At 33.0% G+C, this 13,024-nt stretch overlaps 1 protein-coding gene across 1 annotated transcript in view; it reads left to right on the top strand.

The window, feature by feature from the left end:
* Positions 1–13,024, top strand: part of LOC107723860 (homer protein homolog 3-like) — a 30,204-nt gene that overhangs the window by 15,876 nt on the left and 1,304 nt on the right. Inside the window, exons 4-8 of the mRNA XM_016532587.1 lie at positions 1,222–1,338; positions 6,723–6,859; positions 7,495–7,651; positions 10,935–11,045; positions 12,304–12,384. Of these exons, the coding sequence (XP_016388073.1) occupies positions 1,222–1,338; positions 6,723–6,859; positions 7,495–7,651; positions 10,935–11,045; positions 12,304–12,384 (603 nt within the window). The remainder of the gene's footprint in view (positions 1–1,221; positions 1,339–6,722; positions 6,860–7,494; positions 7,652–10,934; positions 11,046–12,303; positions 12,385–13,024) is intronic.

Raw genomic sequence — 13,024 nt, 5'->3', positions numbered from 1 at the left:
ATATATATATATATATATATATATAATATTGTATCTGTTTTTAATTACAAATGTAAAATTATTTACTTTTTTATTTTTTACAAATTGTTAAAATGTAACATTTATTTTAAACTTGTATTTATTTATTTGATTATTTATTTTTGTGTGCTTTCCTGAAGCTCGAGCAGTAGAGCAATAGCGCTAGCAATGCCAAGATACTTGAACTGATAACAATTTAGGCCTTTAATGCAGTGTACATTTCTTCAGATAAAAGTGTCTGCCAAATGCATAAATGTAAATGTAAATAATCTCAAAAAGTAGTTGAAAACCTTATATGTGACCCTGGACCACAAAACCAGTCATAAGGGTCAATTTTTTGATATTGAGATTTATACATCATCTGAAAGCTGAATAAATAAGCTTTCCAGTGATGTATGGTTTGTTATGATTGGACAATATTTGGCCGAGATACAACTATTTGAAAATCTGGAATCTGAGGGTGCAAAAAAATCTAAATATTGAGAAAATCACCTTTAAAGTTATCCAAATGAAGTTCTTAGCAATGCACATTACTAATCAAAACTTAAGTTTTGATATATTTACGGTAAGAAATTTACAAAATATCTTCATGGAACATGATCTGTACTTAATATCCTAATGATTTTTGGCATAAAAGAAAAATCTATAATTTTGACCCATACAATGTTTTTTTTGGCTATTGTTACAAATATACCCCAGCGACTTAAGACTGGTTTTGTGCTCCAGGGTCACATATAACAAAATAAAAAAATTCTATTATTATTCAGTGCAGCTGACCCAAAATATCCATGAATTAATGGTCAAATTGATCTGCAAACATCATAATCGTAATAAAAATTTTGCATGTACATATGCACATTTCACAACTTTCCACAAAACTTAATGCGAATTTGTCATGAGAAATTAGAAATATTCTAGGTTAACCAGTATTTCTGACAGCTCAAATTTAGTTACGAGTCAAATTGACCCATAACAGATAATGCAATGTGTATGTATTCATGATGTAATGAGAAGTGACATTTTAAAAGAGATTTTCTGTCAAATTTAGGGCTTCACTGCATGTCATGGCTAACAATGACCTTTAGCCACATCTTTATTCACAATATATCATGGCCTCTTGTAACTTATGTCTATACATTTGTTAAAAACTTTGATGAAGTTACGGTGAAGGTTTTCGTTATGTCTCTGTAATTATCTGTGCAGTTCTCTGAGCAGTTTAAAGAGTTTAAGGAGGCTGCACGACTCGTCCGGGATAAATCACAGGAGAAGTTTGAGCTGTTGAGTCCTGGCCTAAACATCTCTTCTCCACAGGTAAACACAGTAACTCGGATTTAACTTCAGCTAAACCTTTTAGAATTGTGACTGAAAACAACAAGTATGACATGTAACAACTCATGTCATACTTTCTCAGCTGCTCGATTCAGATAACATGCCAGGCATTTCATTCCATCACTATTAACCGCTCTAACAATAGCGCAGAGGATCATCTGGCCTCTAGTGATATGATACCTAACACATGGTACAATGTATCAATTTTAATACCAGTCCCACAAGAGAAGTGTTCCACTGTGTTTATTGTTTTTCTGAATTCTTAGGAGGTGTGTGTGAGTCACAAAACATGTCCTCGCATGCCAGGAGGTGACACAGATACACTGGTTGTAGCCCGTGTAGAGTTATGTAACTCTATGCGATCACCAGGGGAATACAAAAGACTGGTTCATTTTACTTTACAGTTGGCTAACCTTTTTCATTCACCATTTGTGACACACTCATCCCTTAATTATCATGCCCATTATAGCAGCCTGAGAGTATTCCAAAGTCTACTTACACATCAGATTAGGACATTGCTTTATATAATACATATTCTTTGGTTAAACCGCTCATTCCGGTTTGACTTGTTTGCCATGAGCTGTGCAGTGTATTTATTTAGTCAAAAACATAATTAATATTTATAATATATTTATAATATTATATTATAATATTTCACCCACAAATCAAAAGAAATAAATCAGAAATTGTTACATTATATTACATTTAAATTTTATAAAATTAAATTTTATTATAATTACGGTAATGAGAAGCACCAGTGAGAACAATTGGGGTTATGAGAAAAAATTCAATTCCCAGATGCATTATGGTAATGAGAATTTGGGGGGAAATGTTCATTTAAATCGATGGGGGAAAAAATTACAGTATTTTTAGACGGTAAAAATCTTGTCTGGATGCTATATGGGATTGAGTATTTTGAGGAAAAATAAGCTTCATTTTTATTAAAATAATCTTACAATCCAAAATGTTTAACCCTTGTGCATCCTTAGAGACATTTTTTTTGTCTTTTTAAAATTTTTTTTTGATAATTTTGGCTGTGTTCATGAAAAAAAGCATTAATTATGTAAAAAAAAATTCAATGGAATTTTAATATTTCTCCATCATTTGCTTTCAGGCTCTCCAAAGAGAAAGGAAAAATTGAAATCGCATCATATGACCCCTTTAATACAATAAATAGTTACACTCAGGACTTTAAGGCAAAAATGTCCCCAATGAAATCCATTAAAATTGCAATATTTTATATCAGTGCCGTTTAAGCATAAAATCATGCATTTTTTGTTCATGGTCTTTTTTATAAATGTGAATTCTACATTTGTGAATACAAATGATGTATGTTTTTCATTAAAACAACAACGTTGTGTTAACAAGCTGGCATTTAAGGGGATAGTTCACCCCAAAATGAAAATGACCCCATTATTTGCTCACCCACAAGTCATCCTAGATGTATATGACTTTCTTCTTTCAGACAAATACAATCAGACTTATATTAAAAAATCTCCTGGCTCTTACAAGCTTTATAAATATGGATGTTTTTCTTACACAAATGCATTGCTTTACTTCAGAAGGCCTTTATTAACCCCCCGGAGCCGTGTGGAGCACTTTTTATGATGAATGGATGCACTTTTTTGGGCTTCAAAATCTCGACCCCCATTCACTGCCATTATAAAGCTTGGAACAGCCAGGACATTTTTTAATATAACTCTGATTGTATTCGTCTGAAAGAAGAAAGTCATATACATCTAGGATGGCTTGAGGCTGAATAAATCATGGGCTAATTTTCATTTTTGGGTGAACTATCCCTTTAAAGGATTAAAATCCTGAAAATGAATACATTTTGTTAGTTATGATAAGGACTGATGTTGGTAAAAAGATCTATGTCAGTGAAAGTGGAAAAAATATTAATAAGGTATATAATATTTTTATGACAGTTTTTTGACATGGACATTTTTTGTTCTCTAAGGACACATAAGGGTTAAAGGGGTAGCTTACTGCCAGCAAGATTGTGTTTTAATGAAAGTTGGCTGTCTATGCAGTAGAAACACTAAAAAACAGGTAAAACACAGAAAAATAATTGCTCATTTACTTCTACTACCAACACTGTAACAAAACAAGGCTGGTTGAAAATCGACAAACTTACCGTTTAATAGTACTGTAAAATGCTTTATGTGTTGTGTGCCCATACACAGTATTCTGTAGTGGTTTAATGGCCATGACAGGCTTTTCATCCCATGAGCTCTTTGCGTTCAAACGTGCCTCTCTAGAGTGAATGAAACAGGCCACAGACTGAGAGCTATTCATTATTTAATCAAACCTGAGTGTTCAGAGTTCAAAACAGCAACAGTGTGCACTGAATAATGCTGCCCTTATTAATTAATAAAGTGTTTTGGGGTCTTTTCGTGAGTCTAGGGGCGATGGGGGAAGAATAGAGGTATTATGTTTATGTAACAGCTATTTTAATAGTGAAACATCAATGAATGTCTCTCATACATCAAAGTCAGTCTGTTTTGTCACAGGTTTGAATCTTTTGCAAGAAAGTGTGTGTACTTGCCTGTGCAACACTTGCCACACTGATGTTTTTGGCCAAACTCTTTAAGTATGAGTGACAGTAATAGTAATTCATCAAATGCTTGTATCTTCTTTCTTTTCATGTCTCTTCGGTGGTGATGGGATTGTCTCTCTCTCAGCTGTCTCAGGTAAGCTGTCAAATTGCCTTCTACATCTGTTTCCACATACAATGACACACCTGTGTCTCCTGTGCAGCTGACACCATTCGCTATTGTCACAGAGTTACTCAAACCCCTCAGGAAGCCCTGGATTTGAACATGACATATTCCTGCTTTTGTCCCAGTTTGTACAGAAGCCATTTATAAAAACCTTACGGAATCAGAATTGGGAGTTGTGTGGCTTTTTTGGGGCCATCTGTATGCAAGTGTACTAATAAAATATCAACAAAATTAAAATGACTATTATCTTTGGCACATTTAAGACAGTCTTTTTTTTCTCGGGTAAATATGTAAAGATTTATTTAAAAATATATTGATGTCGGTCATCTTGAACTCAGGGCCATATTCAAAAATGTGTCCAATCAAATGCTGTCAAGAATAATAAAGTCCCTCCCACTCAGGGTTGTTGTTGTTTTTGTTAAATGAAATAAAGCTGAAATAAATGAGTAATATTAAATGAAAATGTTAAACTTGTTGCCTTGGCAACTAACATAAAATAAGTTGAAGTATTAAAAGTGCTAATACTAAGACTGAAATAAAAATTAAGCTAAATAGAAATACTTTAAACAAAACAAAAGCATTTTGTCAATAAAAATGACAAAAGCATATAATAAAATCACAAAACCTAAACTAAGAAATACAAAAAAAAATTGTAAAATATAAGACAATATAAAAAATATGAAAACTGAAAATGTTAAAATATTAATAAATACTATACTAGCATAAAAATAATGATACAAAAATAAACTTTTCCCACTAATACCTCCTCCATCTAAACTGATTGGCTGTTTCACTAGAAACTTAAACTAAAATAAAAATAAAAACTGTAAATATAAAAATAAAAGTACTAAAATAACACTACTCCCACTAATATCTCCTCCACTAACTAAACTGATTTCTTTTAAAATTGAAAACAATTTTAAATCATTAAAAAAAAGAAATAGGATGAGTCCTTCGGCATTCCCCGCTCCAACTTTCTTTTTCAATAATATTAAACTAAAATGAAAATGAAAACTGAAAATATAAAATTAAAAGCTAATTTAAAGTAATAATAGATGCTAAAATAGTATATAAATAATAATATTAAAGTACTAAAATATAAAATAAAGTAGCTACTAAATAGCACTACTCCCACTAATATCTCCTTCACTAACTAGACTGATTTAATCTACAATTAAAATAAAAAAAGACAAGCCCTTCGTCATGTCCCGCTCCAACTTCCTGTTTCAGTAGCGCTCATCAAGCATGAGTCTCGAACGATATTTGGGGGAAGATTGAGGTGGTTTAATTTGAGCTCTTTCTAATAGTGTTGCTAAAGTCCAGTATCATTTTTCTACGGTTTGACATCGGCTCATGATAAGAGAGGAATATTCTGGAAATCTGTAATCCCTCGTTAAAAATGTAGAAATCTGCAAGATGCATTATTGAGCTCCCGAGCCGTTGACTATGCAGTGGAGATGTCGTGTCTTTGATTCCTCTCTAAATATATTAAACACATGGAAAGCTCCATCTCAAGTTCCCTACGCCTGCCACGAACCGCTATAGAGAAGGCAAACAAGTCATGGGCCTGAGTGCTCGGATTAGAAATAGAACGTCTTCCTTTGGGGAACGCCGAGTTTGAGATTGATGAATTATACAAGCTTTTCTGAGAGCAAGTGTGTATTGCTGCAGAGAAACACTGTAGATGTCTAAAATGCCAAGGCTGCACTTGCTTCTATACAGTGTAAGCAGAAGAGCTGAGTTCTTTCAGAAGTACTGTTCTGGTTTTCTCAAGTCTACATGAACAGCAGGCTGAAGTAAACTGATGTCCTTTAAAATCTCAATCACAGAACAGCGCCATATGTTGCCTCATGCCCTGTTTAGTCACATCATGTGCAGACTGCTCAAGTGTTTCTTCATCAAACAAACAAACTGATATATTACATATTACATAATATAATTACAATAGAAAATTGTTATTTGAAACTGTAATACTATTTTACAATATTAGTGTTTTTACTATATTTTTGAGCACACAAATGCAGCCTTGGCGAGCATAAGAGACTTTAAAAACATGCAAAAATCGTAATATTGTCTATCATGTGTTTGTAATCCAGGTGCTGTCTGAGGACCGTCAGTCTCCTCCATTGCTTGGTGTCAATGGCTCCAGTGATTCCTTTGGGGAACGCCGAGTTTGAGATTGATGAATTATACAAGCTTTTCTGAGAGCAAGTGTGTATTGCTGCAGAGAAACACTGTAGATGTCTAAAATGCCAAGGCTGCACTTGCTTCTATACAGTGTAAGCAGAAGAGCTGAGTTCTTTCAGAAGTACTGTTCTGGTTTTCTCAAGTCTACATGAACAGCAGGCTGAAGTAAACTGATGTCCTTTAAAATCTCAATCACAGAACAGCGCCATATGTTGCCTCATGCCCTGTTTAGTCACATCATGTGCAGACTGCTCAAGTGTTTCTTCATCAAACAAACAAACTGATATATTACATATTACATAATATAATTACAATAGAAAATTGTTATTTGAAACTGTAATACTATTTTACAATATTAGTGTTTTTACTATATTTTTGAGCACACAAATGCAGCCTTGGCGAGCATAAGAGACTTTAAAAACATGCAAAAATCGTAATATTGTCTATCATGTGTTTGTAATCCAGGTGCTGTCTGAGGACCGTCAGTCTCCTCCATTGCTTGGTGTCAATGGCTCCAGTGAGGACAAGTTGTTTCGCAGCAAGAGTGCTGATATGGAGGAATCCACGGAGAAAGAACAGATGAGGAAGATGCTTTCTGAAGGGTAAAACATTCAGATCTCCCTGATGCCCATCAAATCTCATCATCTAGTTTTCTAACACGCTAATTCATCACTTGGAGACAAACTGTTTAAAATTTTAATTATTTGATGTATTTCTTCAGTTAACGTAAGCACTCTGGCTCGCTCAGATGCACGTGAATCTAATCAATCCGCCTGACGTACTTTTCCTCCTCAGTAGTTTTCTGGGGTAATTGGCAGTGAGTTTAACGTCAAAAGTTTTACGGATTCAAGCATGAAGTGCTTCACCATACAAACGCAGCACTGAATACGCTGATGTTGAAAACATCACAAAGAGACAGTGTTCAGGACGTCAATCAGCAAATGGCTTACTTACAAAATAAGATGAGGTTAAAGAAGCTGTTAAAACATGCTTACCATTTAAATCTGAAACCTAGCAACCTAGCAAGGGACATCAGTAATCTTTAGCACACAGTCTGTTTCTGATTTACTTGTTCTAAAATATAAAGGTAACACAAAAGAAATGACATTTCATAACTCAGCCATATGTGCTGCGTTTAACATCTGCTGCCGTTGGAGTAAAATTCTTTGTCTTTGCCTCAGCTTCCAGAAGGAAGGATCTGAGTATAATTGAAACCCAGATGTTGGTTTGTTCACAGGTCGATATGCGAGAGAAACTCAGAGGCTGAGCTGTTTTCTCTTCAGGACAGCAACACTAAGCTGGTAGCCGCTCTTCATGAAGCTAACAGCAGCATTGACCAATGGAAAAAACTATTAGCCGAGTATCAGGAAGAAACCGATCGCCTCCGAGAGCAGGTGAGGAACAATGAGGCCAATAAAAGACACTACAGCCTCTTAAAATTAAAACAGTCATTAATTTTTGCAGCGATGCCATAGAAGAACCATTTTAGGTTTGCCAAAATACCTTTCAATGAACATTTAAAAGAACCATTTTGTTCTTAATGTAAAGAATCTGAAGAACCTTTATTTTTAGGAGTGCAGGCAAAACCATTGTTTTTTAAGGCACTGCATAGATTTTTCAGGCACTGCAACTTGTCTTCCTTCAGAAAGCATCCAAAAAAAAAACATTTAAGTGTTTATTTTATTATGCTTTATTTAAATCTGTAGATCTCAGTTACATTACAGTTTGAGCCAGAAATCTCCACTTCAGTAGCACTTGCATACACCAAACATTCCAGTTTGATTTCTATTTAGATTCTAAAAGTATATATATATATATATGAGTACACCCCTCACATTTTTGTAAATATATATATATATATATATATAATTTATTTATTATTCCTAAAAAATAAATTGAAATTGAATATTTAAATTTTTTTTTTTAAATAAACAGAATTTTCAGATTTCAGAATTGTAAGATTTCGAGTTATGCATTTGAACTACTTTGTGTGTGTGTGTGTGTGTGTGTGTATTTATGTTATGATTAAAACATGTCATGATGAATTTTTTTTTTTTCTGGCTGTTTACAGAACTTTCTCATTTATGGAGTGATAAAAAGAGATATCTAAAAATTCCCTCAGTAAAAATGATTACCTCCAAGATGTCAGCAAAATAAAGCAATAATTTTGAACCTGGGTTTATCCAGTGATCATATTTTTGTTCTGGAAACGTCTGTAAATTACTGCATATTTAATCAAATTAATCCCTCATTTGCATGTTTAAACATAATATTTCTGAAAATACACAATACAAAACAATTGCGATTAAGCAACTGGGGAAAGTTTAGTTATATCTATTAGTTAAAAATTTCACTCCATTAACCCCATTCAACAAAGTCCATTCACATTCATCATAGTGTCTTGCCTTAAAGCTGGTTTGTGATTGTAGCTCCGTGTAGCTTTGTTTTTCTGTAAAATCTCTATTACTCTCTGTTGTTTAAAGTGATAAAATATAACTTAATTCCCACCATATTTCTGATATTAGCTATCAACCTAATCTAACCAGATGATTCCTCTGCACAATGTGACTTTGCTGCAGCCCTTTAATTGAACTGCTCCCCGACTGAGCCTGGTTTCTCCCAAGTTTTTTTCTCCATTCTGTCACCGATGGCGTTTTGGTTCCTTGCCGCTGTCGCCTCTGGCTTTCTTAGTTGGGTACACTTCATTTCCAGCGATATCGTTGATTTGATTGCAAAGATACTATTTAAACTGAACTGATGATGACATCACTGAATTCAATGATGAACTGCCTTTAACTGAAAAATTAGTGTTTACTATTGTCATTTTGCATTATTGACACACTATTTTCCTAATTAATGCTGTTCAGTTGCTTTGACACAATCTGTATTGTTAAAAGCACTATATAAATAAAGGTGACTTGACTTGACTTAAAGGAATAGTTCACCCAAAAATGAATGTTGTGTCATCATTTACTCACCCTCACGCCGTCCAAACCTTTCTGTCTTCAGAAGAACTCAAAAGCAGATTTTGTTTTTGTCCACACAATGAAAGTCAGTGGAAACCCCATTGACCCTCAGTGTATGAACAAAAAACAACAAAAATTATCACATTTATCAAAATATCCTCTTTTGTGTTCAAAGAATGCCGATTTGGAATGGCATTGTTGTAATTAAATGTTCACAAGACGATTGGGAGATACAAGAAGAGGTTCCAGATGAAACCGTTTTTCCACACTGCTGCTTTTTTGAGGACCACATAAGGATAACATCCACATTTTAGATGTTCTCATGTGTTAACAATTTGTTTTAGCAGTTGCTCAAGCAAACAGAATATTTTCCCTTCGGCACTCTTCATTGTTTTTACATAATCATACATAAAGGATTCCACAACACTTTGAAGGTCTACTGAAGCAAGCATCAACCAGGTGACGTATGTAGTTCAGGTCTTCAGAGAGCGTGCGGAGGGATATTTATAGGAAAAGACAATACGCCTTCATTGTCCGGAACAGAGGGAAGATAAATGACCGTAGGGAAAATGAGACCGCTAAGTTTCTCCCTAACACAAACTGAAAAATAGTTGTGACAATGCTAAAAGCTCCAGTGCAGTGATGGCCTGCTTTACTTTCCTCAGTAAACGACATCTGAAGACGTGACGCTAAATCACAGAAACCATGATTGTGTGCAAAGTAAAAGAATAGAAAACAGGATAGAGGGTTATTTTATGTTATGTTATGTTTAGTGCTGTCAAACAATTAATCGCATCCAAAATAAAAGTTTTTTACATATGTGTGTGTGTACTGTGTGTATTTATTATGTACATATAAATACACACACATGCATGTATATATTTAAGAAAAATATGTTTATATATTAAATATATTTATATAATAAATTATATGAATATAAAATGTATACATATAAATGCATGTAAATATTTTCAAAATATATACTGTATGTGTGTGTATTTATATATACATAATACATTTACGGAGTGCACATACGTATATTATGTAAACAAAAACTTTTATTTTGGACGCGATTAATCATTTGACAGCGCTAGTTATGTTTGTATTTATTTATTAAATTTTTTTCTTTCATTTAATTTTATTTTCCAGTGGGATCCAAAAGTCTGAGATTACATTGACATTTTTTATTTATTTATATATTTATTTAACCTGGAAATAAACACAATTTTCAGTTTTTAGAATTTTTTTGTGATGTATAAATAAGAAAAATATTTACGATTCTATGCATTTTGCATACGAAGTCCTTTGTACAGATGGTTTGTTCTAAAAAAGAAAACCTTATTGAGTAGTTTGGCACGATATTTTATTATTATTTCTTAGAAACAAATAAGTAGTGAAGCAGTTTTGTTCAAATGATATTTGAAAAACTTTTTTGTCTGTTAAATCGAAGACGTGTTGTGCGGCCAACATACAGAAAAAAAGCATAAAACTGGAAATTATATCATATCGAGATCTCATGACACTCTAAAATATCAAAGAATTTAAACTTTTAACCGTTTTTAATTTTAAACTTTTTTTTTTTTACTTGGCATTTGTTTTTAAAGTAGCTTTTAAAAAGATTTTCTCACTTTCTCCATGTTTCTGATGGTTTAATACAGTAAGTTGGGCCTGAGTTTTGTAATAGCTGTTTCGTTTGGGTTTGATGTTTCAGGTTGCAGAGCTGGAGGCTCAGAGCGGGGTTTCTGCTTCCAGTGAGACGGGCAGCGAGGAGCTCACACAGAATATGGCAGAGATGGAGGCTCTTATCCGAGCTAAAGATGAGGTAAAGATTGCTTAATGTAGTAACAGTGCTAACTGACACTGCAAGAAAATCCATCTTGAGACTCATGTCTACCATGTCTATGCTGGACGCTTATAGATCGATCCCATTATAATGTCCACACTGTAAGCTGCACAGACACTGTATTATCAATGTCTATTTAATATAAAAAGATTTATTTACAAACAGAATCATGTATGACATGTAAATACAGTGGCAGCCTGTGATGTGACTTCTAGCTATATATATTTATTTATTTATGTATGTGTGTGTGTGTGTGTGTGTATCAGTCCAACCAGAAATTGGCATAGATTTTTGCGGCCTAAAATTCTTGAATTTGCTGTGGCCTTTCTCACAATGTATGCCGATATTTGCATTTTTGTGTTGTTTTGGACCCACTAATAATCATGATGTAATTATGTAATTAGTGTTAGTGACACTGAGAGTACAGTTACCTTTTGTGCATAATTACTGCAAGTACTTCTGTGCTTAATTACTGAAATTGTGATCCTCGTCCCCTATGAACAAGGCAATGGTGACCCCAGCACAGAAATACTCATAAATCTAAGCATAAAATCATGCATTCTTTGTTCATGGGCTCATAAATCTGAAAATATGTGACCCTGGACCACAAAACCAGTTTTAAATGTCAATTTTTCAAAATTGAGATTTATACATCATCTGAATAAATCAGCTTTCCATTGATGTATGGTTTGTTAGGATAGGACAGTATTTGGCCGAGATACAACTATTTGAAAATCTAGAATCTGAGGGTGCAAAAAAATCTAAATATTGAGAAAATCGCCTTTAAAGTTGTCCAAATGAAGTTCTTAGCAATGCATATTACTAATCAAAAATTACGTTTTTATATATTTATGGTAGGAAATTTACAAAATATCTTCATGGAACATGATCTTTACTTAATATCCTAACGATTTTGGCATAAAAGAAAAATCAATAATTTTGACCCATACAATGTTTTTTTGGCTATTGCTACAAATATACCCCAGCGACTTAAGACTGGTTTTGTGCTCCAGGGTCATATATGGAATTGCTTAAACATAAATTAGTATGTAATCAGGGACACTGGTTATATACTATACATTTTAAATGTTTACAAAATTATTATTTTATGTTTCGCCCCATTTAAAGTCAGTTTTTATACCAGTGAATTTCCATTGAAAATAGAAGCACTTCTACATTTCGCTTCTAAAATGAATCATTTGGTATAGAATATTTACAGTAAAAATGGTTATTACAGGAAATAAAGATTCTACGAAGCAAGAAACCAGATTTAAGTGAGCTGGAGAAAGAAAGGGAAGAGGCCTGTCAAAGGATACAGGTAAATTCTGACAACTTTACTGCTAGTCAGGTAAAATACAGTATGAGCTTCAGACAAGTTTCATTTATAGTTATTTATTAGTATTTTGAATTCGTTTTTATTTTTATATTTTGAGATATAGTTTTTCTGACATTTTTGTTAGTTTTTGTTTTTCATTCATTTTTATTTCATTTTTAGTTATTTTAGTAAAAAGTTCAAATTCAATTGAGAGGATGTAAATATATACTGTATATATATATATATATATATATATATATATATATGTATATGTATGTGTGTGTTTTATTCTTATGCATTATTGTATTGTTTTAAGTAAAGAAAGTGTTTTTATGGCTTTAAAACTCAGCTGAAAACTCACCTTTTTTCATTATGCTACTCTGTTTATGACCTTTAATTCTATAATATTGTTTCTTTAATGTAATTGTATATTTGTTTCCTTTTGCTTTGTTTTGTTGATATTTGCTTTAGTTTTGGTCTTTGTTTTGCAGCACAATCGTCTCCTATTTCTTGTACCGCAACCCTGAGATCTTGAACGACGCTATATAAATAAAAAATATGATTTATTATTAGTTTTACTTAACTATAATAACCCTGCTTTGGACTTTGTTGTATAAATATGATCATGTTTTGGTGAGTTAAG

Source organism: Sinocyclocheilus rhinocerous, unplaced genomic scaffold, assembly GCF_001515625.1.
Source record: "Sinocyclocheilus rhinocerous isolate Xijiao unplaced genomic scaffold, SAMN03320098_v1.1 scaffold1296, whole genome shotgun sequence".
Classification (NCBI taxonomy): domain Eukaryota; kingdom Metazoa; phylum Chordata; class Actinopteri; order Cypriniformes; family Cyprinidae; genus Sinocyclocheilus; species Sinocyclocheilus rhinocerous.
The sequence above is the reverse complement of the archived record's forward strand: the minus strand, read 5'-3'. Positions and strand labels throughout refer to the sequence as shown.